Source organism: Larus michahellis, chromosome 1 (assembly GCF_964199755.1).
Source record: "Larus michahellis chromosome 1, bLarMic1.1, whole genome shotgun sequence".
NCBI lineage: Eukaryota > Metazoa > Chordata > Aves > Charadriiformes > Laridae > Larus > Larus michahellis.
The window spans coordinates 72,366,679-72,389,394 of record NC_133896.1 but is presented as its reverse complement, the minus strand read 5'-3'; the positions used below and the strand labels follow the sequence as shown (position 1 = coordinate 72,389,394).

The following is a 22,716-nucleotide window of genomic DNA, read 5'->3' as shown; positions in this document are numbered from 1 at the left end:
CTAGCTTTTACATTTTTAACATTCACATGTCAAATTTTCTTGATTACAATAAAGTGTATACGCTTGTAGTTTCTGTTGGCATCTGGTTCTGTTGGAATCCAGTTTGCAATTATTTAAGGAAGACATTCAAATATCTTAGAAGGAATCTGATTTTTTGCAAAAAGTGGGCAAAAATGTTTCTCTTTTTTCTTTTGCCTTTTTCAATACTGTAATGGGATCACTACACAGACTCAGAAACAGACACTGGGATCAATTAAAAAAGGCAATATGGAAGAAGCTGAGAAGCCACGTGCAGGGGACAAATTCTGCTGCATTTCCAAGCTGAAGGTACAGAAATTTTTAGTAATTTTGTATGAACACACAACTGTAATTTCTTGCACTCATAGTGGTTTGGTAGAAGTTACAATCCAGACTAAATGAATGAATAAGCTCTGTTTCTTTCGTTATCCTTAATGGCTTAACCAACGTCAAGCAAGTTTGTAAGCAATCTTGTGTTGCTTTTTATGTCCCTGAACTTTACACTCTGTGGTGTGTTGGCGGTATGGTTGATTGCTCCGTTGAAGCTCCACCTCTGAATTTGTGTAATCCCCCTCGTCTGATGTGTTTACCATTCCTTTTTAAACCTGTGAAATGAGTCTTAATGATTGTGACATTGCAGTAAAAATTGTCTGTTAATGTACCCAGACTATTCAAGTTGTCAAGATGCTCTATAAAAGGTTGTAAAATAGCTTGTTTTTAATAGCAACTCAAAGCCCAAATACATTACTTGTGCTTTTTAGCATTTGCAGCAGGTGTATTTAAAAATACTATTGATTTTATTTCATAAATACTGTTTATTAAGAGCACTCAAGTTAAAAGGATTGGAATACTACTACATATATTTGTATTTTTTTTTTACTGTCAATTGCTACTATATTATTGTAAAAAGGACACAATATTTACTACTTCTATTTTAAACGACTTTTTCTGGGCTCATGACCTCTACTGAGGTGGGAGAGCAGATACTCAGTCAAGAAATTCAATCAAAGCAACCGATAATAGTTCTGCAAGTAATTTATCGTTCAGATGAGCAAAAGCTGTGAAGGTCTTTGCACTCTGGTCTGTCTGCAGACGTTATGCAGTCCTGCAGATGGCAATCTTGCAGCAGACACAGCGGGAGAGGCTGTGCCGCGCCTGTCTTGGCTGGGGAAATGGGGCTTAAGGTTTCTGAAGACAGTCTTGGTCAATGGGAGCAGGTGAAGAAGAAAATCTTTCTTCATTTTTTTGGTTTAGTGAAGCCATAACTCTTTGGAAAAGGCTAGGTGATGGGATTTGAACTTGTATTTACACACATATCAATGGATCAGGACGTTTCACTTGTTTTATCTGGAAGCACATCTTTGATGTGGAAAATAACCATGGAATATTCCTAAATATATCGCTTTGAATTCTTTATGTATTCTCCTCTTTCCTTCCTAGGTATTTCTGCTGGCGCTATCACTTGCATTTGTCGGTAAAACGATGTCTGGTGCTTACATGAACAGCATGTACACACAGATAGAGAAACAATTTAATATTCCGGCGTCTTTAGTGGGGATCATTAATGGAAGCTTTGAAATTGGTAATCACTCATTTTAATATTTCTTATTCTTTTAAAATATAGTATGTTGTCTGAGCATGCATTAGTGACTCTCATGTCTGCAGCAATGTGTCAATTTCTCTTTGTCAATTACAGTAGTGATCAACTTTATCCTACCATTTCAGCTGGTACTTGTGTATTCACTGTCTTGGAAAACTAACAGGACAACTTAAATGAGGAAGTTTAGGATCAAAGGCTGGTTCAGCTAGTTTCTGCACTGTCGTAAGATATGATAGAGCAACTAACACATTAGAACTAGTTTGTGAGCTTTGTGTTGAATCTTTCTGAACAAAACAGATTTTATAAACTTTGTTTGAATTTATGGTCAGCCTTAGCATTTTACAGTTCTTTTAATCAGTGACCTCAAAGTTGGTTAAAGTGGATTGTCTCCTTACTCAAACTCAATAATATTTCAAGATTTCGTACCTGTACAATTGTAAAGAAAGTTTCCAGTTATATTTCTAGTGACCCTTACATTGCCTATCAGTGAGTTTTATTGCCCAGTGACAAGCTTATGTCTTGTCTTTGCTAAAAAAGCCAAACAAAAGGCTTGACATCTTCAAACCCATCTTAATAGAGATCCCCAGAGGATGTGTTTTATACCCTTCAAGTCACAATGTGACTTTGTTATTCCTGGCTCAGCTGATGAAATGGGCTGCACAGGCTCATATACACTGATGGGGAGGGGAGACAAGGCTCCTTCTCCCCCTTTTCCTGGTCTCTTATATCTGCACGTGCAAGAAGAAACTGCTGGCAACGTTGTCCTGTTGTCTGCAAAGTAATCTGATGGGGCAGCTCAAAGTTATGATAGACAAGGAATACCCAGAATATATTCTTGCTTTTGATAAGGAGGAGGAGACTTTAAGAAATATGAAATGGCCAAGGTTAATCAAGTGGTATGAAGAAGACTTATTATTTTAAATAAGTTATCCTCTCACATCACTGTTCTATAAAAAGTTGTGGCATTATTATCTCCAAGGATGTAAAATAACTGTGAATAATCATATTAATATTTGAAATTATCAAGAATCAGTGTATGTGGTAGATACAAGTAACTTATTAGGACCATGTAAATGTACATCTTTAAGTGTCATTCAAGACACTGGTTCAATACAGTCTGCCTAGCAATCATACATAAAAAAAGATGTTATCTTCTTTCAGAGCATGATGCACATCACTCAGAGAAGTGGTTTTCTTCTTCTGACAAAAAGATCACAAAATTAGTAGGTGTACAATTATTAAATTGTTATTTTTATGGGGCCTGATTCATAACATGAAGCTTGATTCTTTTCATAGTTGCATAGCAATAAAAGAAGAGTGGTGAAAATCAACTGATTCTGAAGTGAACGTGGAGGAGAAGAGAATGTAGATTTTTAGCACATTTGTATTTTTAAATAGTACTAGGTGCAAAAATTTATATTTTTTTATTCCTCTCAAACTATTACTGAAATAAGTATTAATTTATTATTCCTTTTTTCTCTGTGTGTCATCTTGTGTTTATTATTTTCAGTACAAAAATACTTGCATATATACTTCTGTATTTTCCCACACATTGCAAAATAGAGTATCCTAGGAGAATAACTTCATAAAACAGCCATTACTCTGCAGCCCCTGGGCCTGGTCTCTATGTAAAGTAGTGGGACATTTCTTCTCTACATAGGTGCAGTCAAAAATCACTTTCACTATGATCTCTTTTCCATTCTGCCTTCTGTTCCCATGTTCTTTCTAGGTGGTGTAACTCTCCCAGAAAAAGATCACAGATAGGAGGAAATTACTGCATTTTTTAGGCAGTTCCCTGTCTAGTTACAGTTTCTGCAAGACAAGAGAAGTACCAGATGTTGAGCTAACAAGATATACTCAAATTTGTGTTGCGCTTTATCTCTTTTAAAGGATGCCTTGGTTTGTAAATGCGAATGAGGTTCTTTTTGCAGGCAACTTGCTGCTGATAGCATTTGTGAGTTACTTCGGAGCAAAGCTTCACAGACCCAGAATAATTGCTTTGGGCTGCACGATTCTGTCATTTGGATGTCTTTTGATATCACTTCCTCATTTCCTGTTTGGAAGGTGAGTATTATGCGTAGCTCACAGCAGCTTCTGTGACCCGTACCTACCTTAATCCATAACTTCTCCCACTGAAATAGTGTTGCTTATTTAGAGAGACATTGACAAGCATAGGTAAGGTATGATAATTGTAGAAAATCGTGTTTTATTTTCTTTCTGAGATGGCTTCAAAAGTCAATCATCACTTCCTGAGGAGAGTCATCCCTCTGCTGGGTGCCTTGCCCTGCCATGTCTTCCTCCCTGTGCTTCTCTTGTATGGACTCTCTGAAGAAACAGTGGCCCGAGATACTGTCACATTATACTACTAGCTCTTATCTGCTTGGATGGGCAATACAAGATGATTTTTAAAGATGGCTTTGGTCTGGAGCCTGGATGACAGATCATACCCGATCACTGCATTGGCAAGGCCTTCACAGTTCATAGTGATTCTTTAACTGCTTTTTAACTATTTGTGCTTGTTTTAACAGATTAATAATTTAGGCTTGTCTGTAGTTTAATCAGTGACATACCTTTTAAAAAAAAATCCTGTAGTCTTCTTGTGCCCAATGTGGTATGGCTCTGACAGCCTTGGTGGCATCATCTGCTTAGGGTGTAAATTGGATTAGAATGTAAAAAAAGTGAGAGAGAAGATGATATGAGGGATTTCATTTGGGTGTTTCAACAACTTCTCCTGAAGCACCTGTTACAAGATTATGTTGGAGGCTAGATAACAGTATGAATAAAACACTGGCTTGGTTCCCTGCTACAGTTGCTGTGTTCCTAGCCTGATTTGTTGATGAGGCTCAGTTACCTTTTGAGGGGGATTTCCTTTGTCCTATAGCTACACGCTCTTCTTACAGGTAGCTTCATTACTGAAGTACATATTTATGAGGCAGTTCTGGTGTATTTCTTCTTAACCTATACATACTTTCCTTTGATTGAAACAGGTATCGTATTGAAAGCAGTATTACACCGCGGGAGAATTTTTCAGTCATGCCTTTGTGCCTTGTTAATCAAAGCTTGCTTTCTTTACCTACAGAGGAACCATCAGCAGGTATGACTCTTCCTATGTCTTCTAATACTTTTTCCTTGGTTTTTATAGTGTTTAAGTAAATAGGATTTTATTTTTATTAGCAATTATTTCAGGCTTCTGCTTTTGATCAGTACGTTTTGCAGGCATAAAACTAGAGGTCAGGAAACTTCCTAGCCTTCTTGTTTCTTTAGTCTGTGACTCCAGAGCTATATCTTTTTTTCCTCCAGTTTTCATAGTATTCGAACAGCTCAGTTAACATCCCTGACAGTCCACTTTGGTGAAATATAACACCAAGTTGTTCTCACAAATGTTCCTCTTTTTGACTAGAAATGCTATGATGCTGTGAAGAGGTGGGAAACTATTTGGACAATGGGTAAAAAGCATCAGGATGCTTTTTTGTTGTACCACACAAGAAATAAAAGAATGAGAAACAGAGAAAGAGCAAAAAAGTGGATTCCACTTCCTTTTAAAGAAAAGAGTTTAAACTAGGCTGAAACTTATCTGGGAGACTGAAACCTGTATGTGCGCTGGCAATATGCACATAAAGTAACTACTATGAAATCAAAAGGCTCAGAGGCAACTATTAAATGATCCTGCACAAAATCCCCACACTGAGGATGAGATTAATCTCCTGACTGTTTGGCTACCTCAAAGAGAAGCATTTAGTCTGAACCATGTCTTTAGGCTCCCTTGATAGTTGGTCAAAGGAGACTACAGAGCTCTTGCAGAGCTTGCTGTAAGGACATTCATGCTCTTTACTTTAGGGTGGGTCAGATTACCTCCCGGATGCACCTACTGAGTGTTGGAAACTTAGATGATTGGTGGATGACAAAAGTTAGGTGAGATGAATCCCACAATTAATTGTTATATTTTGTGATGTTGTTCCGTCAATGTGTGCTAAAGCTGAATCACACTGCTGTAATATTGTGCGTACACAGTGACATTTGTACTGTAGTTTTCCGTGTCGCCATTTAGTAATGGGTGTGGCTTCCAAACTTTCCAAGACTGCATGTCACTTAATGCATTAATTTTTCTATATCCACAATGAAAAGTTGAGAAAAGTGTCTACTGAATAGTACTTGGTATTAATCTTTAATTTGAAGATTTCAGATACTGTTTTTGTTCATTTTATAAATGCACAAAGTCAGGCATAGATATGTAAAGCATTTTCTTCTAAATTATATAGCCATTCAATGTAAACACTAGAACCCATAGGTCCTCAAGCCTCTGACTATACTTGGGTAAGGTGATTGTTTCCCTATTTTTATGGACAAGCAAAACTGTGACGTTTGTACATATGAGTCTAGCTCCTGTGTGATACAAAAACTGGTTTGAATTTGACCACATCTGCGTGTGGATTGCTTCACCCATGTTTGCTGACAGCAATCTGACATTGATACAGGAGATCCAGACTTGATCTCTGAACACTAATGCTTTCATTTAGAATGTCATCACTTGCTACTAACAAAGGCGGTCTTTATTTGTTAACAAATTGGCACTGAGAAGTCTCAGCATGACAAAGTAGGCCACAGAGAACAGTGGAAGCTGAAGCAGACTGTATGGTATGAAAAAATCCAAGGTCAGGGAGAGAAAGAAAGTACTAAAGGTCATAGTAGTTCCTGATATAACTGTCCTGCTGCGGGACAAACATGATTGTGCTGCAGCACAGCATTCTTCTGCTGAGTTAGGTAGGAGGACAGATGTGAATAAATGAGACCTTGATTCTCAGATTCAGCAGACTGGCCAGATATCTTGTTATGGATCTTGATTTTGATTGAGAGTTGTACAAAAGTTACAGTGAGTCAGAGACTTCCTCAGAGCAGTGCCCAGATGGGCAGATTGCAGGCTATGTTCCAGTGGGTGCCTGCTCAGGAAAACACTGGCCTTCTGAGTTGCAGAGTTGTGATGGAGGTAGAAAACCTTACTGTAACATTTGGTGACGTGTGCCAATTATGGTAGAATTTGTATATTATTCTTCCAAATCAGAATTTGCTTTGTCCTCAAGATGTCCCAAATCTGAAATTCAGTACCTGAACAGATAGCATCAGGACAAATGAAATTTCTGGATGGGGAGGTCATTGATACGCAAGGCAAAAATCTGTAGTGCTAGAACCGAGCTTTGGGGTAAGGGTCTAAGCTGGGGTTTCCAGGTGGTGAGAACTGCTGTATGGAGTGCTGGTTGAAGTCACTAGCAAACAGCCAATGATTTAGACACAGACGAATTTACTCTCCATGTGCTTTTCTGGGGGCTTATGAACATTAGTAAACCTGAAGCTAGCAGTCTGAATCAAGGCAAAGAAGGTGGAAAGCTGAGAAATCTCATTCCATGCAAAGGTAGAGAACCATCACATCTTCTGCACTGGCATGGCTTTCTCTTCTGGTTTATTTTAGACAAAGTTCTTGTAATCAAATGACAATGTACGGGCTTTATGCAGCAATTAGCTGAATCATTGCAAAAGACTCCTGAATTTCAGAGAGATGGTCATACTGTTCTTGCTAGCCCACTCTTCCACACTGTCCAGGTCTCTTTGTAAGATATCTCTCCCTCCTGATGTGTCCACCTTATCACCTAGTTTGGTGTCATCATCAAACTTGGTGACACTGCTTTCAATCCCATCATCCAGATTGTTTATGAAGATGTTGAATAGCATGGAGACCAGTATCGGTCCCTGGGAAACCTCACTTGTGACAGGCTGCCAGCCTGAGTAGAAGCCATTAATCACCACCCTCTGAGTGTAGCCTATAAGCCAATTTCCCACCCATCTCGCAGACTGTTTATCCAGTCTGTATCTTGCCAGTTTGTATAGGAGGAGGCTATCGGAAACAGTGGCAAATGCTTTGCTGAAGTCCAGGTAAAAGACATCTGCTGCCTTCCCCGTGTGGACAGAAAGTATTATTTTGTTGTAGAAGGTGATCACGTTAGCCACGCAGGATTTTTCTTGCCTTTGTCGCTGATGTTCAGGCACTGTCTTCTGTTCACTGACAAGAAAATGGCAGTTTTGGTGAGGGAAATGAGTGAAGGGAAGGGCCTAGCTTATGCAGTTGTTGGACAAGGTATGGCGTGGAGAGGTAAGGTATTTAAACTCTACTCCAGCTTCTTCCAGTTCCAGAGCCTTTCAAGTATCACGACTACTTATTTCCCTGTTTTACAGGACCGACCTACCCACCAAAGTTTAAGCTGTTAGTCAATTCTTTGTCTTTGTGCCTAGCATTTAATTATTAGTTAGAATTAAAACATTAATTCTGGCTTCTTATTTTATTCACAGAATGTGAAAAAGAGCCTGGGTCCTTGCTGTGGATATTTGTGATGGTTGGAAACATAGTACGAGGCATGGGTGAAACTCCCATCATGCCTTTAGGCATTTCATATTTGGAGGATTTTGCCAAAGCAGAGAATTCACCTTTCTACCTGGGTAAATCTACCCTGTTGTGATAACTCCCCTCCCCCAAACAAACACACACATACACAAAAGCAGAAAACTGAGTTCTTATGACTTCCAATAAAGGAAGAGAGAAGACAGACATCACTGCCTTATCAAAATAATAATACTGTAGAACTTGTAATTTAACTAGAGAGGAACTTGTTGAAATAAGGCCATTTTTAGGCACAAATGTCTATTCAGTAGAGCTGTCCTAAACATATACAACCATTCCAAGAAAATAATTATCTCCATGTTCTAATTTAGTATGTTTTCTCCTTTTCACACTGCAGGGTGTCTACATACAGCAACAGTAATTGGCCCCTTCCTTGGTTTCTTGTTGGCATCGTTCTGTGCAGAAGTGTTTGTTGATCTGGGATCAGTAGATAAAGGTAATGTACGAATATATGAAATCTTACATACAAATAAGTAGGCATAATGGTGTATTTATCAGCACTAAAAGATGTTTCTTTGCTTATATCAGGTTTCTTAATTTTATCTGAGCTTGCTGGCGTTTCTTTTAGAATGGAAAATGTGTGTCTAATATTCAATTCAATAAAAGGCCTGATATCACACATAGACAAATGAATCTGCGTGTAAATTATTTGATGAACAGTTGTGTTATCTGGCTTAACATAGGAAAGGACTAGAATTACTTTAATACAAAACATTGAAATTTGCCAGAAAATTAGCAACATTAGAAAGGAAGGCTGGAGACTATTCTCTTTCATCAGCCTCATTTTAAGAATCTTTAAAATGTTTTTAATATATCACATGTCAGAGATGACTAGGAAAATACACAATGACAGCAATGAGTATTTCTGAACTAATAAGATGTGTGGGTTTGTTGTTTTGTTTTGGTTTTTTTTATAGAGGACATAACTATAACAGCGACTGATGCCCGCTGGGTTGGAGCATGGTGGCTGGGCATTTTGATTTGTGCATCACTGAATCTTCTCGCAGGAATACCTTTTTGGTTTTTGCCCAAATCACTTGTGAAGGAAGGAGAAACCAATGAACCTGAGGAGGCGAGTAAAAAAAGTGTAGTACTATTGCAAGAAAATGGTAAAAATGAAGCCAAACAGACCATGTGTGAAATTGCTAAAGGCAAGTTATATTGTATTTTATTTCATTCTTAGTTTAGTTCTTAAGGTGTGAACTATGTCTGTGTATTTTTGTTAAGTAAAGATGTGTCCAAGGTATGAAATGCATACTCTGTTTTTCATCTCTCTGTAGTACAAAGGATTTGTGCAAAGATTTAGAATGGCTCCTTGCAGAGGAAAAAAGCTAATTTCATAGATCTGGATCAGTATTCACTGCTTTCCCCTTCCCTCATTTCAAGTGTATGTAGATCTGGATCCTTACGTCTTGGTAGAGAATGAATGCACTGAAATCTGGTTAAGAATATTACACCTCCATGAGTGTGGACAAATTGCAGATATTAATTGCTTGTACCCCACATGCACTGTGCAGAAAAGCAGAAAATCAGCACAAGTCTTGTGCATTTCTTAAGTCCAACTTAAAACCATAAAAGGGAATTTTCAGGTGCTTAAAGTGTTTTATAAACATTTAATGGCTGTTGAACAAGGATCTATTTGACGTACATTTATTCGTGGCACCACTGGCAACATTCACATCTGTGGTCTTTCAGATCTGTATATCTGTAGGAAGCTATTTTTTTCCTTCCATTTGTTGTGCTAGTTTGAAACATGTAAGTGAATAAAATATGTTAAAGGCTATGATCTTCAGAGTAGTCTCATGGTTCTGTATATCAAGCTCAGGACCCCATGACAAGATCTTCATTTTCAGAAAGTAAGTGCCAAGTGCCAGCTACGTCCCCATGGTTTTTCAAGCTGAGTCCAGCAAATTCACCATACTCAGAGTGAGTACTCAGGTCTTGGCTGATACTGCAACTTCATTTTTATAAACACAGCAGCTTTCCCTGCTGCCATGTAGGCTTAAATGAATTCAAGAATAAAGCACTGTTCTGGCGAGGAAAGGTTCCTAGCTCAGACTGTGCGTCCTAGTACTCCAGAGTTTCTTCAGAGCTTATGTTTCCATCGTCATTCCATCCATGTGTTGGTGTGAATGTCCACTGTCGTTGAATATCCTGAATTAAGAATCTTTCCATTTCACAGAACGGTTGAGGTTGGAAGGGACCTCTGGAGGTCACCTGTCTCAACCCCCTGCTCAAGCAGGGCCACTTAGACCCAGTTGACCGGGATGTGTTCAGACAGCTTTTTAATATCCCCAAGGATTTCAAGTTGAAAATTGAAGTATTTATAGCACAAATGAACCTCTCTTCCTCAGAAAGCACTGATTGTAAACTGCATGGCATATACAAATAATGCCGCCTATTTAGGGTGTTTTGGATATTTGACTCATTTTTTCAAGACTTGAACACAGATCCTCTTCCAGTAAGTTACTTGCCTACCTCTGAAAGATACATACCCTTCCGAAGTGGTGCCCACTTTCAATGAAGCACGATCATTGTTTTACAGATGCTTCTGTTTTTCTGCAGAGGTTCTTGACAACAGCTCAGCACATTAATTAATAGAAAATGTTAGACAAAGCGGAACTGTGGTGTTTTTGTATGGTTCACATCCTGCCTATGATAGGCATCACAGAGAAAAGACCTGTGTACATTAGTTTCTCAGATGCTTACTTGACTGAAGAGTGGCAGATCCAGACTTTGAGAGTATGGTCGGAATAACTGTGGTCACCTCCCTCTTTGGGTCTCTTCTGTCCCATCACTGGCAGTACCAATAACCAAAATCAGTGATCAGGTGTCTGGGGGCAGGTTGTCACAGCTATAGCGTTTGCACCCCTTCCCCCTTGTACTCCCTTTGCATGTCCAGGTGCAGGAAAGGGGTATTGGTGAATGCTCTGAGGGCATGAGATGAGAGAAAAAGGAGTAGGAATGGTGGGGGAGTAGCAAATCCGTGAAAAGTTCAGTCACTATATAGCTAAAAAGTTTCAGGAAACTTTTACAATAAGATTATTACTGTGATTTTTTTAACCAGCCATATGCATTAGTGTGCATGTGTGTGTGCGTTTATCTTTGTGTAGAAGAGACATGCTGGGGTAGCCTGTGCTAAACAAGGGATCTTTGGACTGTGGTGCCTGGCAAAGCACAAGAATTAGCCTGATCAAGTCAAGGACCGTTTCTGTTTCCCTCTTCCCCCCTCAGCCACACTGAGCAAAGGGTGATTCATTTCATAAAGCATCACACCAACTTGTTCCATTATTTCATTCCAGATTTCATCCCATTCCTCAAGGCTCTGTTTCGCAACCCAGTTTATATGTTATTTATATGCATAACTGTGTTACAGTTCAGTGCCTTCAATGGCATGATATCCTTCATGCCCAAATATTTGGAACAGCAGTTTGGAAAATCTGCATCAGATGCCATCTTTTTAATTGGTATGTTTGCATTTTTCTTTGCTGCATTCTACCAAGTAGTGATGTCTCTATGCAAACTCTCCCTATTTATATATATGTGTATTCATGTGTACATGTTAACATACACATACTAAGGTCAAATATTTCTACAAATGAGGGATTCCACTCTACAAAGCATTTCTAAATAATCATGCCTTTTTTGCTACGTATCTCCTGATTTTCTGTGCAGAATTTAATAATCTACTTCCCATCTTTTGAATTGACCCAGAAAGTTCATCTGATGTAAAACTTGCACCACTGATCTCAGAGATGATACGCTAATTTGCATCAAGAGACCATGACCCAAATTAACTTGATTATCTTGATTAAAAAGTGTACTATAAAGTAGAGGGTAGATTTCATGTTCATGAAAATGACATCGCTAGAACTCTTAAGACATAGATGGGTTGAACCTATGCACAGCTAAAATTGGCAGCGATCTTCGACATTTTTCCATCATCTCTACTTCTCAGGTATTGGTCTTGGGTCTTCTGAAAGCCTCAGATCCTCTTTCATATGCAGAGCTCTATGGAAGAAAAGCACTGACCAAATGGCTGTCTTTTTTTGTTTCTTCTTTATTAGCTTGTCTTTTTTTTTGAGTGAGGACAAGGTGTCATGCATTGGGAAATGGTAACGGCAAGTAGTTGTAGCACAAAGTAAATATCCTGTAACTGTTGGAGCCTTTCTATGGTTCCATTTTATCATGTCTTAAATTCTCAGTTACCTTGTTTAACTGCAATGACTTAATTAGACTAGATTTTTTCTAATCATTATAGAAGAAACATCTTAAAATACACCTAGCCGTACTTCTATTCCTTAACTCAGTGCTCATCTTTCACAGTAGCTGCACCATTTTCTTTAAAATCTGCCATACAGAATGTGCCAGGACTTATGAATATTACTGTTGCCCTTTGTTACCAGTGTTTTGAAGCTGTCTATCCAAAGGCATGTAACTATCATACATCTTATCTGTGTTGTGTTGACGTTGCACTGCTGGGTTGTTTTTCAGACAGCTACTTCCTAAGCGTCTTTCAGTCAGTCTTTGCTTCATTAAAGTATCAAACAGCAAAGAAGCGTGAGAGCACATTCAGTAATCTCATATCAAAACTGAAAGTCTGTTCCTTCTTTCTGTGATGCTCAGTGTGCACCAAGATATGCTCCACTAGCTTATCATCCTGTTGAGTTTCTCTCTCAGCTAGGGAGCCTGTAGTGAAACCTTGCTTTTTTTTTTTTTATTATTTTTTATTTTTTTAATTGGAACTAGATTGCAACTGTAGATTGCAATTTTCCAATGAATCATTTCAGTCCTACCCTCCAGCTCGCTCTCCAGCCAGTTCCCAACTGCTGTTGACTTTGGCAGATGTTTTGGGTGTACAAAGGAACTGGTAGAGACCCATTTCTGTGTGTAGTTAAATTATTCAGTCACAGGCGCTATACGAGTCTTTGCCAAACAGTCTTCCCTTATGAGCAGCTTTGATGGTCTCTTTCTTTATTTTAACATGGAAGTTTCACTTGTTTAAATAGGTGTTTACAACTTACCAGTTATATGCGTTGGGTATTTTTTTGGAGGCTTATTCATGAAGAAATTCAAGATAAATATCTATCAGGCTGCGAACATAGCATTTTGGGTATCTTTACTGGAATACCTTCTCTACTTTGCTGCCTATTGGACTATCTGTGATACTTCACCAGTTGCTGGCCTAACAGTTTCCTATGAAGGGTATGTTCTTTAAGACACAAGAGGACTTAAGACACCGGCATGATTTTTCTTGTCAAGAATCAGCCAGGGACTCCACAGTTTTGAAACATTTTAGTTTTATGATCTATATTCTCAAGGATTTTAACTTGCATGAGACAATAGGTCTATCTTTGTTATCCTTGTTTTAAACAATAAAGTGTATTAAAAACGACATCCACATCAAGACTCATGCAATTGCATGTCCATATTAATTCTTTGACTAATTAATTATACATTCAAGTCACGTAACTGCAGGTAAAAATAAGAAGTTGTTGATCAAATTAGACATACATGAATGCAATTTTAGAACTACAGAGGGAAAAAGCCCTTTCTTTATCTTATGCTTGTTTACTGGAATTTGATTGCTATTGAGTTATCAGTGGATATTTTATCTGCAGTTTCTTGATTTGAAGCCTGCCATTAATCATTGTGTTGTGTGTCTGTAAAATGCATGTGTAGGTATATGCAATGCTTATAGAAAATCAAGAACATACATGCCATAGATGAGAAAAATGCTGTAGGGTATGCATACTTATCTATGAATTGTTAATATTAATATAATGTAATGTAATATAATACAATATCGTGTCATATCATATAACATCCTATAGAAGGATAGAAAGGCATGACTCCAGGATAGGAGCATGTAGGTTCGTGTCCTGGTTCAACACTTGAGATAGAATAGAATCTTAATCATTACAAAGGGTTACTGTAAGTATTTAATTACTGAAACCTTTATTCATCTTCTAAATGTATTTTAGAATAGAGCAAGTTTCATATGCAGAAAATACTCTACTTGCTGGCTGCAACAGGGATTGTGATTGCCCACTTAAAATATGGGACCCTGTTTGTGGGAGCAATGGAATCACGTATGTGTCACCTTGTCTTGCTGGGTGTAAAGCCTCAAGAGGAACTGGAAAAAACATGGTAAAGCATACATTTTATTGTGCTGTAACTTTGAAATATAGTGGGTGAGAAATATACATGTCAATATAGGGTGGGAAATAACCATACATGTACAATTAATTGGATATATAAGGTGATAGAGTTGGACAAATTCATTGAGTGGCAAGAGAAATTCCAAACTGAATATGAAAACTCATTTAAGTTTACATTAAAGAATATAATGAAGAATACTCCTTTTCTTCTAATAATTGAAGGAATCTTAGATGCTCAAAATAGAGTGAGAAATTATTCTTAAAGCGTTGCCAGTAGGAAACCTGGGTGAAGAAGAACATGTCAGCCAAAATGAAATTCTATGGACTTTATACTCTTTTGTACCCTGTAAATTTAAACAATAACCGTGTATTATAGAACTTTTATTATCTTAATTAATAATACATTTTCCATAATTTTCCAGTTCTAATTAAACTGAAAACAAACAGAAATAATGATTTCAATACAACCTCAAATAATACAGATTGTAGAAAGACTCTTTACAAATATTTTAGAGAAGTATTAGAAGATAGTAAGGGGAGACACTGAATCCCTTTCTAACCTTTGCTGACGTTTGAGAGCCCTTACTCTGGCAATAGTCTCCATGATTTCAGTAGAAGCAAGTGTTTGAGTGAGAATATTGCAGCCCAGCCTCAGTCTCTGGTTTCTTCTCTTTTGGCACATGAAGGACCACACACTAGGTTATCAAAAAAAAGGCTAGACCTACTGGCACTGGAAGGACAGCATAACCAGGCTGTGCTGGGAAATATGAGGGCTCTCTTGGTCATGGCCTCCTGGAGGAAGCATAGTCCCAGCTGCATGAGAGGACCATAGCTCCCTCCTGCCAGACCATGGTTGGACCTGTGCCTGGCAGACTGTGAGAGAGGCTGCAGTGCAGTGCTGCACATGTGTAACATACTCAAGTGCAGGAGAGAGCGAGCTAGGTGCCAACTGTGTGAGTTTCACACTCGGTGTGTGAGTTTTGACAAGTCTGTGCGATTAAAATACTCTTTTGACAGGTATTTGAAAACTGCACCTGTGTTGCAGCCTCAGGGTTTTCATCTCAAAATGTCTCTGCGATTCTGGGCGAGTGTGATGGAGAAGAAAACTGTGACAAGATGCTTCATTATTTTTTAATATTGTCATTAGTCTGCAGCTTCATTTTTTCCTTAGCAGCCATGCCTGGGTACATGGTTTTAATAAGGTACAGTAAAATGTCCTTATCTTAAGAAACTACTGGACTTATTCTGAGGACTTATTCTTAACCCCCAGGAATTAAGTGTGTTAGTTTGTGTATGGAAGGAGGAAGAACAGAAAGATCTTAACGTAATTTCTGTGCTGTGTTGAGGCTTAGTGTCATGTCAGCTTTATAACCTGTTGTTGCTTCTGGCTATCATCTGTATCCTGAATTAATGCAGGACAGCTGAATCAGTGCACTGAGATATTGAGAACTGTGTGATACCCACGTGTTTACGGATCACCTCAACATGACATTGATTAAGGCACAACTATCTTGCACTTTGCACTGGCCTCAGTACAAGTGGATGATACCGGGACAATAGTTTTTCCTTTTGTGATTTGGCAGTCTTACTTAAGGAACTTTGGTAAATGTCACCTAATGAGGATAATGAACTCTCAACCAGTGCTCTAATTAGAATGGTTTGGTCCTAAAGTGATGAAGAGTTTGATTTAAAAAAAGCAGAGGTAAACATTTCTTACTAATGTTACCTTTACTAATCGGTGTACAATGTAATTATCATACAGGTCTCTAAAGCCTGAAGAAAAGTCATTTGGAGTGGGTATCCATGGACTCGCTTCAAGAGTATTTGGTAAGGAAAGCTCTAACACACTTCAGAAACGCAGTTAGATCTGATTTAGGGTTAGACAAGAATCACATCAGGGCTATGGGCATGGCAGAGGAGTGCGCTTCTATGGAGTGCCTTTGATCAAGAAGAATTTGGGTTTTTTTACAGATCTAGGCAGCATGACAAATTAGAACAGCTTTCCATTCAGGCTATTTTAGGTAATATGTTGACTACATCTGCTGTTCATCGGAAAGCCATTTTACATTCGGTCACTCTTGTTATATGTTTATCAAACAAAATACACTCTCACTGATGAGAGAAGATGTTGAGTTTTGAATAGGAATTACAGTCCATTTTGTAGCATATATATATTGTTAAACAGGCAACAGGAAAGAAAATCTTTGGTTGAGGGTAAGTGGATAAGGAAGAAGAGAGAACGTAATAAATAGAAGAGAACAGGGCTCAAGCTGCAAGAGGACAGGACAGGTGGAGTAGGTGAGAAACAGCATAGGTTCTATACTATATCTGCTAATGAGGAAAAATATGTTATTCACAAAAACATTGCTAATATCCTTTTTAGCTGGAATTCCATCTCCCATTTATTTTGGAGCTTTGATAGATACCACTTGCTTGAAGTGGGGTACTGTGACTTGTGGTGGAGAAGGAGCATGTAGGATGTACGACATTGTCACATATAGGTATATTTTCTACTTTATTTTCATTTCTCCTTCTTATTGTATTATCACATGTGTAGAGATATAATTGTACGCTCTCTACCTTTTCCTAGTAGACTGCTCCTGTGTTGGGCATTTGACACAACACTTTTCTTTGGCATTGCCTTTATTTTTCAAGTGCAACTTTTGCCATAGATGTTGGAACACCCTTTGAACAGAAATGTTCTGGTGCCATAATTACATTCACTAATGGCCTTTCATGAGAACAGACCTTAAAACACTGAATTCTGACAAAAAAAATTAAAAGCATTAAGCATTTGTGGAGAAAAATGTCAGATGTTTAATAGTACTTGAACCAAAATATAGGAGAAATTTATAGAGAGGATACAGTTACCCAAGTTGGAAATTGGCCCAATATACTACACTTCATGCTTTTGTAGTCCTTCAAGGAGCACTGTGGGAATTTTCAATAAAGTCTTGTTGAACTGATGGCCTCAGGCTGATTCCTTTTATTAGTGTGTTGAGGTTGATTTGGAAGAAGAATACTAGCTCATGAATACTCAGGAGTCTTACTCAGGTGGTCTGAGCTGCCCTTTTCAGAACTCTCTTCTTTCCCTGTGGAGAAAGCCATAAGGGTACCAGGTGGCTAACTTCGCTGGTTAAATTAGTTACCTGAAGTTTGGTGATGTCAATAGCCATTTCACTGACACTGACGTATTCTCCATTCTCATATTGATTCATGTTATGTGAGATCCAAAATGATCAGGGCACAAGCTTTAGAGCGGCTGGGCGATCGTCACAAAACAATATAAGCTGAATAGTTTTGCTATTTTTTCATTAATGGTGTATTTAATGAATCTCATTTTTTATTTCAGATGGCTCTATCTTGGCCTGCCAGCAATATTACGCGGAGTGTCCTATATCCCAAGTGCACTTATTCTCCTTATTTTAAAGAAGAAAGTTAAATCTGAAAGCCACGTCTTATTAGAAGCACCAGTAGAAATGCAGGATAAAGTGCAAGAAACATTGAAATAGCATTTCAAAGCAAGACATATTGTGAAAAAACCTTGCAGTGTAAATTTTGGATATATCTTTGTGAAAGATTTAATACTTCAACTAGTGAACACTTGGACAGAGATTAATAGTATTATACATACTTGTATCCTAATTATATTATAAAAGTCTCATTTCATAAACAGAAGTTACAGGAAAAATGCGTTTGGTGCAAAAGAACAAGGAGTAGAAATAAGAAAACATATGAAATGCCAGGTTCATAGCAAAGGTCTATGAAGCAGAAACATATGTTTTCCGTCCTGGTTTCACTGAAGATAGTAAGAGTTTGCAAATGACTCCAGTGATGCCAGATTTCATCCTGGAATTCTCCAATGGCTTCTGCCACAGCCTCTCTCATTGACTGTGGACTGGATTGGTAGCTTCTTTGGGCCTGGCTTTTCCATAAATTTATTTAATTATGCTGTTAGTCCTTTCAGGCAGGTACTGTTTGTTATTCTGCATAGCGTAGATGGTCAATATATTGGGAACCTGGTTTCTGACATGGCCTGGGTGCTGTGGTAATAATAACAAATAAAAAAGGAGAAAAATAATTTTTTAAAAAATACAGAGTTATGGTGATGTTTTAAGGTTTACAGAGAGCATGGACAAGGAAAAGTTATCAGGATTTGTTACTTCAGTTGCTTTCACTCTAGAGGGGAATAACTCATACATTAAGCGTGATAGAATGAGACTTGTGTGTATTTTGCCCATCATATTGCTGTCTGCTAAATCCTATACCTGCTCATGTCTTGTCAAATTATTTTTTGAATGGTCCATAACCGTAGTCATACATATGCTCTTCCTGGTCTTTGTCCAATTTTTATTTCTCTCAGATGTGATGCCACAATTAATGTAGTATCCATTAGGGGCTCACTAACAGTGAGCTGTTGCCCTGGGATATCTTAAATATCTTGGGAAAAGACCCTGAATGTCTCAAGAAAAAATACATACAAAACGCCCTGCTGATAAAGGTATATGTCACACTAGGTATATCTGTGGTTGAGCATAGTGCATCTATGTTTAGCTTCTAGATTGGAACTGCCTCATATTTAGGTCTGTCTGCAGGTGCCATGCAATAACTTCTCAAGCCCTTTTATTACAGCTGTTGGAAATAGAAAAAGCCCTCCTGATTATTATTCCCTACTGCATAAAGCATGGAGGGAGCTTCTGGAACTTTACCATAGACCAATGCTCCAGCACTTGTAAGTGTTTCCTATCCATTTAATCTGTATGACACAGACTTACTCCCATTTTATCCATCTGGGACATTCTGCAGCCACAGAAAATGTGAAAGATTTATCCCCAAAGTAGTTATGTTAGTTAAGTTATATTCTGATTTACTTTAAGGTGTCTTATTAACAGCATATGTGTATGTGCTTGGAATTACTTCCTGCCCTTGTGGAATCAATGACAAAAGATCCATTTCTTCCCACAGATGAAGAAATCAGCTCTAGAATTTAAAATCTCTTCAAATGTAGGAGGTCCTTACAATTAATTCTTTTGAAAAGATATGTCACTGCCCCTTCCTCCCTTTTCATCAGATGATAGAGCTGAACAGGTATAACTTGAGGAAGGGGAACAGAAGAAAAAACAAATGTGATGTAGCCTGTAACAAAGCAGAGCAGAGACTGCAGTTCTTTGTTAAGCCATGGGTCTTCCTGAAGCTTCATGAACCCTTGAAGCACAGCTGATTTTCAGCATTGTTCTTGCTGCCATGGGGCACTTACTGAAAGCCATCATTCTTCCTTGTGGATATTATATTCCTCCAAAGCTAGAGTTAAAAGTCTTTTGGAGGCATTTAGTACAGTTTGGTGCCAAAGTAACCTGGGAAATGTGAAAAGTTACAGGCCACTGAAGTTTCACAGCTGTAGGAAACAAAAGGGCTTTGTAATGTAGGCAAATCTATGCCATTTAAATGGACCACTGCCAAAGAGTCAGGCCTAGTTAACTCACTGTCTTTTGAAATGGAAGGAAGCAGATAGGAAAGTTTCCAAGTTTTAAACTTAGCATTTTAGTAGAAACATTAACTTTCTTTTTAATTGTTCCAGTTCATCTGCTTGAGAATGTAGCAGTGAAACAGGCCACCTTCACCAGAGGCTTTGAAGTCATTAGCCTGCTACTCAGCCCGTCTATCAACTTAGACGATGCTGGCTGGAGAGCTGGCTGGGTGATGGCACGGTAGAGAGGCTTCTCGGCGTAAGCCTATGGTGGGAACATTACTTCCCCAGTGCAGAAGCAGGAAATGGAAGTACAGGTCATTCCAAAGTAATCGTCACAAAACCTTTATTATATGCCATGTCTGGTTCGACAGACATTCCTAGGATTAGGTTGGGAGGTTAGACCAATACTCTTAGAGCTATTCCTTCAAAAAGCCAAACTTTAGACTTGTTCCTTCCAAGTTTTGAGCATGCTGACCTTCATTCAGCAAATCATTTAAGCATGTGCTTAACTTAAAAATGAGTGGCCTTATAGATGCTTGTTTAAGTAGGTACCATCAAAGATTTCAAGACTGCTCCCCAGACTGCCACTGTCGTAATGCTCATTTGAACAGAGGCTACTTGCTGTGGGTTACAGTAGGTACTCAAATGATATTCACTGTGCTTGAAAGTTCGGGCTGATCGTGGTCTGATGTTTCAAGGACTAAGACTTGCAACAGCACTGTGGGTAACACAAGCCACAAATGGGCATAATGCCAATAGAAGTAACAGTAGGTGTAAGGCTTTTTATAAACAGTAGCATATGAATATTTTAGTTAAGTCCAATATCAAATTAATAAAAACGGATGGTAGGTTTATTTTCTGAGTTCCTCAGAGCTGAGCAGATGGCTTTCACTGTACAATCAAACACATTTCTTTTTCACTGAAGTTTCAACTCAGTAAAGGGTGCCCATGAGTCAAATTTTGATCCTTAAACCTACCAAGTGGAAGGCTGATGTTCCATTGGAGTTTTTTCAACCATGATCAGATGCTGAGCTGTCATTTATGAAGAAATAACAACAAGGTCTTCAGCATCTTACTGAAAAAGTTCAATGTGTTGTAAAAAGCACATCTCTGTGTATATGTAGGCTATGTGGTTTTTTTGCCATTTGTATTATTTTCTCTGTATCAACTTTTAATTTTATCAGCTACTTTATTGCCATATCTCTCAGTATTTTACAGGTCATTATTAACAGTTTTATATGTATCCTAAAAAATTCTGTCTGGTATAAACTTCATTGTCTCCCTGCTGCTTCTAACTTTTAAGAATTGAAATCTATTCTTGATGCACAATTAAAAATTTCTGATTATGTATATTGGTCAATCTATGATTTTTTTTTTTTTTTTTTGAGAGGAAGCTACTCATTTGGGAGGAAAAAATGTTACCTGGCAAGTTGATTTTAATTAGTGGGCATAAGGGAGGTGTAGTGACCAAAGCTGCATCATTACACAATAATTTGGCTGTGAGGGCATGACTGATTTATGGTATGAAAGCTGGCTTTGTGTTTGCCAATGCAGGTGGCCAGGCAGTAACTTCTCAAGCCCTTTTATTACAGCTGTTGGAAATAAAAAAAAACACCTCCTGATTATTATGTTATTATATGTTATTAACACATTATCTTAACATATATAGCTTCTGAATACATGAGCATTACAGTTTTGGACAAGTATTAGCAATTCAAGTTTACTTTCTTTTTCAGTCAGTTCAATTACAGTGAACAGTAGGCTGTTTCTGTTTCCTTTCTATCTCAAGTTGAGTTTTAGCAGATAACTCCTCCCTACAGACTCTTCTCATCTGAGCAAGCCTCATAGTACCAGGAGCTAATTCAGCCTGTGGATGCGGAGAGAGGAAGACCCTCAGCATACCCGGGATGGGATCTGACATGCAAAAAAGCCAAATCACTTTTTAGTTTATTAGGTCTGTTCATGTGATAAAAACTGGATATATCCAGCAACAAGTTCTTGGCTTCTGCTGCCTTTTTTTTTTTTTTTTTTTACAGAATTGTTGTTAGTCTTTTCCTTTCTTAAAAAGGCATGAAGTGTTCCCAGTTATGCTGGTTGGGATTCTGAACTTTCATTGTTTAGGACTTTCTCTGAGAACATGGAAAATTACAAGGTAATTGCCCCTCTCTTTCTTTGTTCAGGGAGTCAAAGGCACAGATTTCTTAAATCACAGAAGACCTACGCTACAGGACAGAAAGTAGTTGATCCCTTTACAAGGTGAAATATTAGGTATCACAGTGCCTAACGTCCCTTCAAGGCGAGATGATTTGGTAGCTCCATGCCAGAAGCATGAAATATGCCTGTTACTTTCTGACAGAGGTGCTTAGGGAATGCAAACACCGTTTGTTCAGGGCAAACATGCATGTGACCATAGGTAGCAGCTTACTGGATCATTATAGCCTTAGCAGTGTAAGAGGAAGGTCTGCACTTGGAGGTCAGAAAGTTGGGAAATGGTGATGTAAAAGAGAAAGTTCATTACAAAGGTTTTGCTTTTTAAAATGCCTTTACCCCCAGTGTTTGTGTAAAGGCTGTTTATCTTTACAATGTTATCATTCAAATGGTTCCAACGCAGGCTTTGAAAAAACCAAACTTCTCATTTGAGGTTAATGGAACACCAAGTGGTCCAGTTCACACTGTACCTTTGCTGTCACTATTGTTTTAAGGCAGCTGTCTGGAAGGCCAGAGCGCAGGCAACTGTGTGCTGTCTGGCACACCATGGTTTTTCTTTCTTGTGTAGGTAGTAAACCAATCTCAAGAAAACTTTCTGGTAGAAAGACAGAATCATATATAAACCAAGCTTAAGTTTCTGCAGAAATTTCCAGAATTTCAAACACTTTTCAAGACAGCATGACCCCTGCTTTATTTTTCTTTCTTTTTCTTCCCATAGTTTTCTCCCTCACACTGCATTTTAACTTGGAACATTCCTCCTGATGAATCTGAATAATAGGTTACCAGTATTTGCAACATTGCTGCTGCTGCT

General features: G+C 38.2%; 1 protein-coding gene across 1 annotated transcript; it reads left to right on the top strand.

Moving 5' to 3' along the window:
* The first annotated feature begins 234 nt into the window (after positions 1-234).
* Positions 235-22,162, top strand: SLCO1A2 (solute carrier organic anion transporter family member 1A2). Its single transcript, XM_074585990.1, has 15 exons — positions 235-327; positions 1,459-1,600; positions 3,550-3,682; positions 4,606-4,712; positions 7,958-8,104; positions 8,404-8,502; positions 8,984-9,217; positions 11,369-11,533; positions 13,076-13,271; positions 14,051-14,216; positions 15,245-15,429; positions 15,990-16,054; positions 16,611-16,728; positions 17,580-18,959; positions 21,734-22,162. The coding sequence occupies exons 1-14, from the start codon at positions 268-270 to the stop codon at positions 17,737-17,739; spliced, it is 1,977 nt and encodes a 658-aa protein (XP_074442091.1). The 5' UTR covers positions 235-267; the 3' UTR covers positions 17,740-18,959; positions 21,734-22,162.
* Positions 22,163-22,716: the final 554 nt, after the last annotated feature.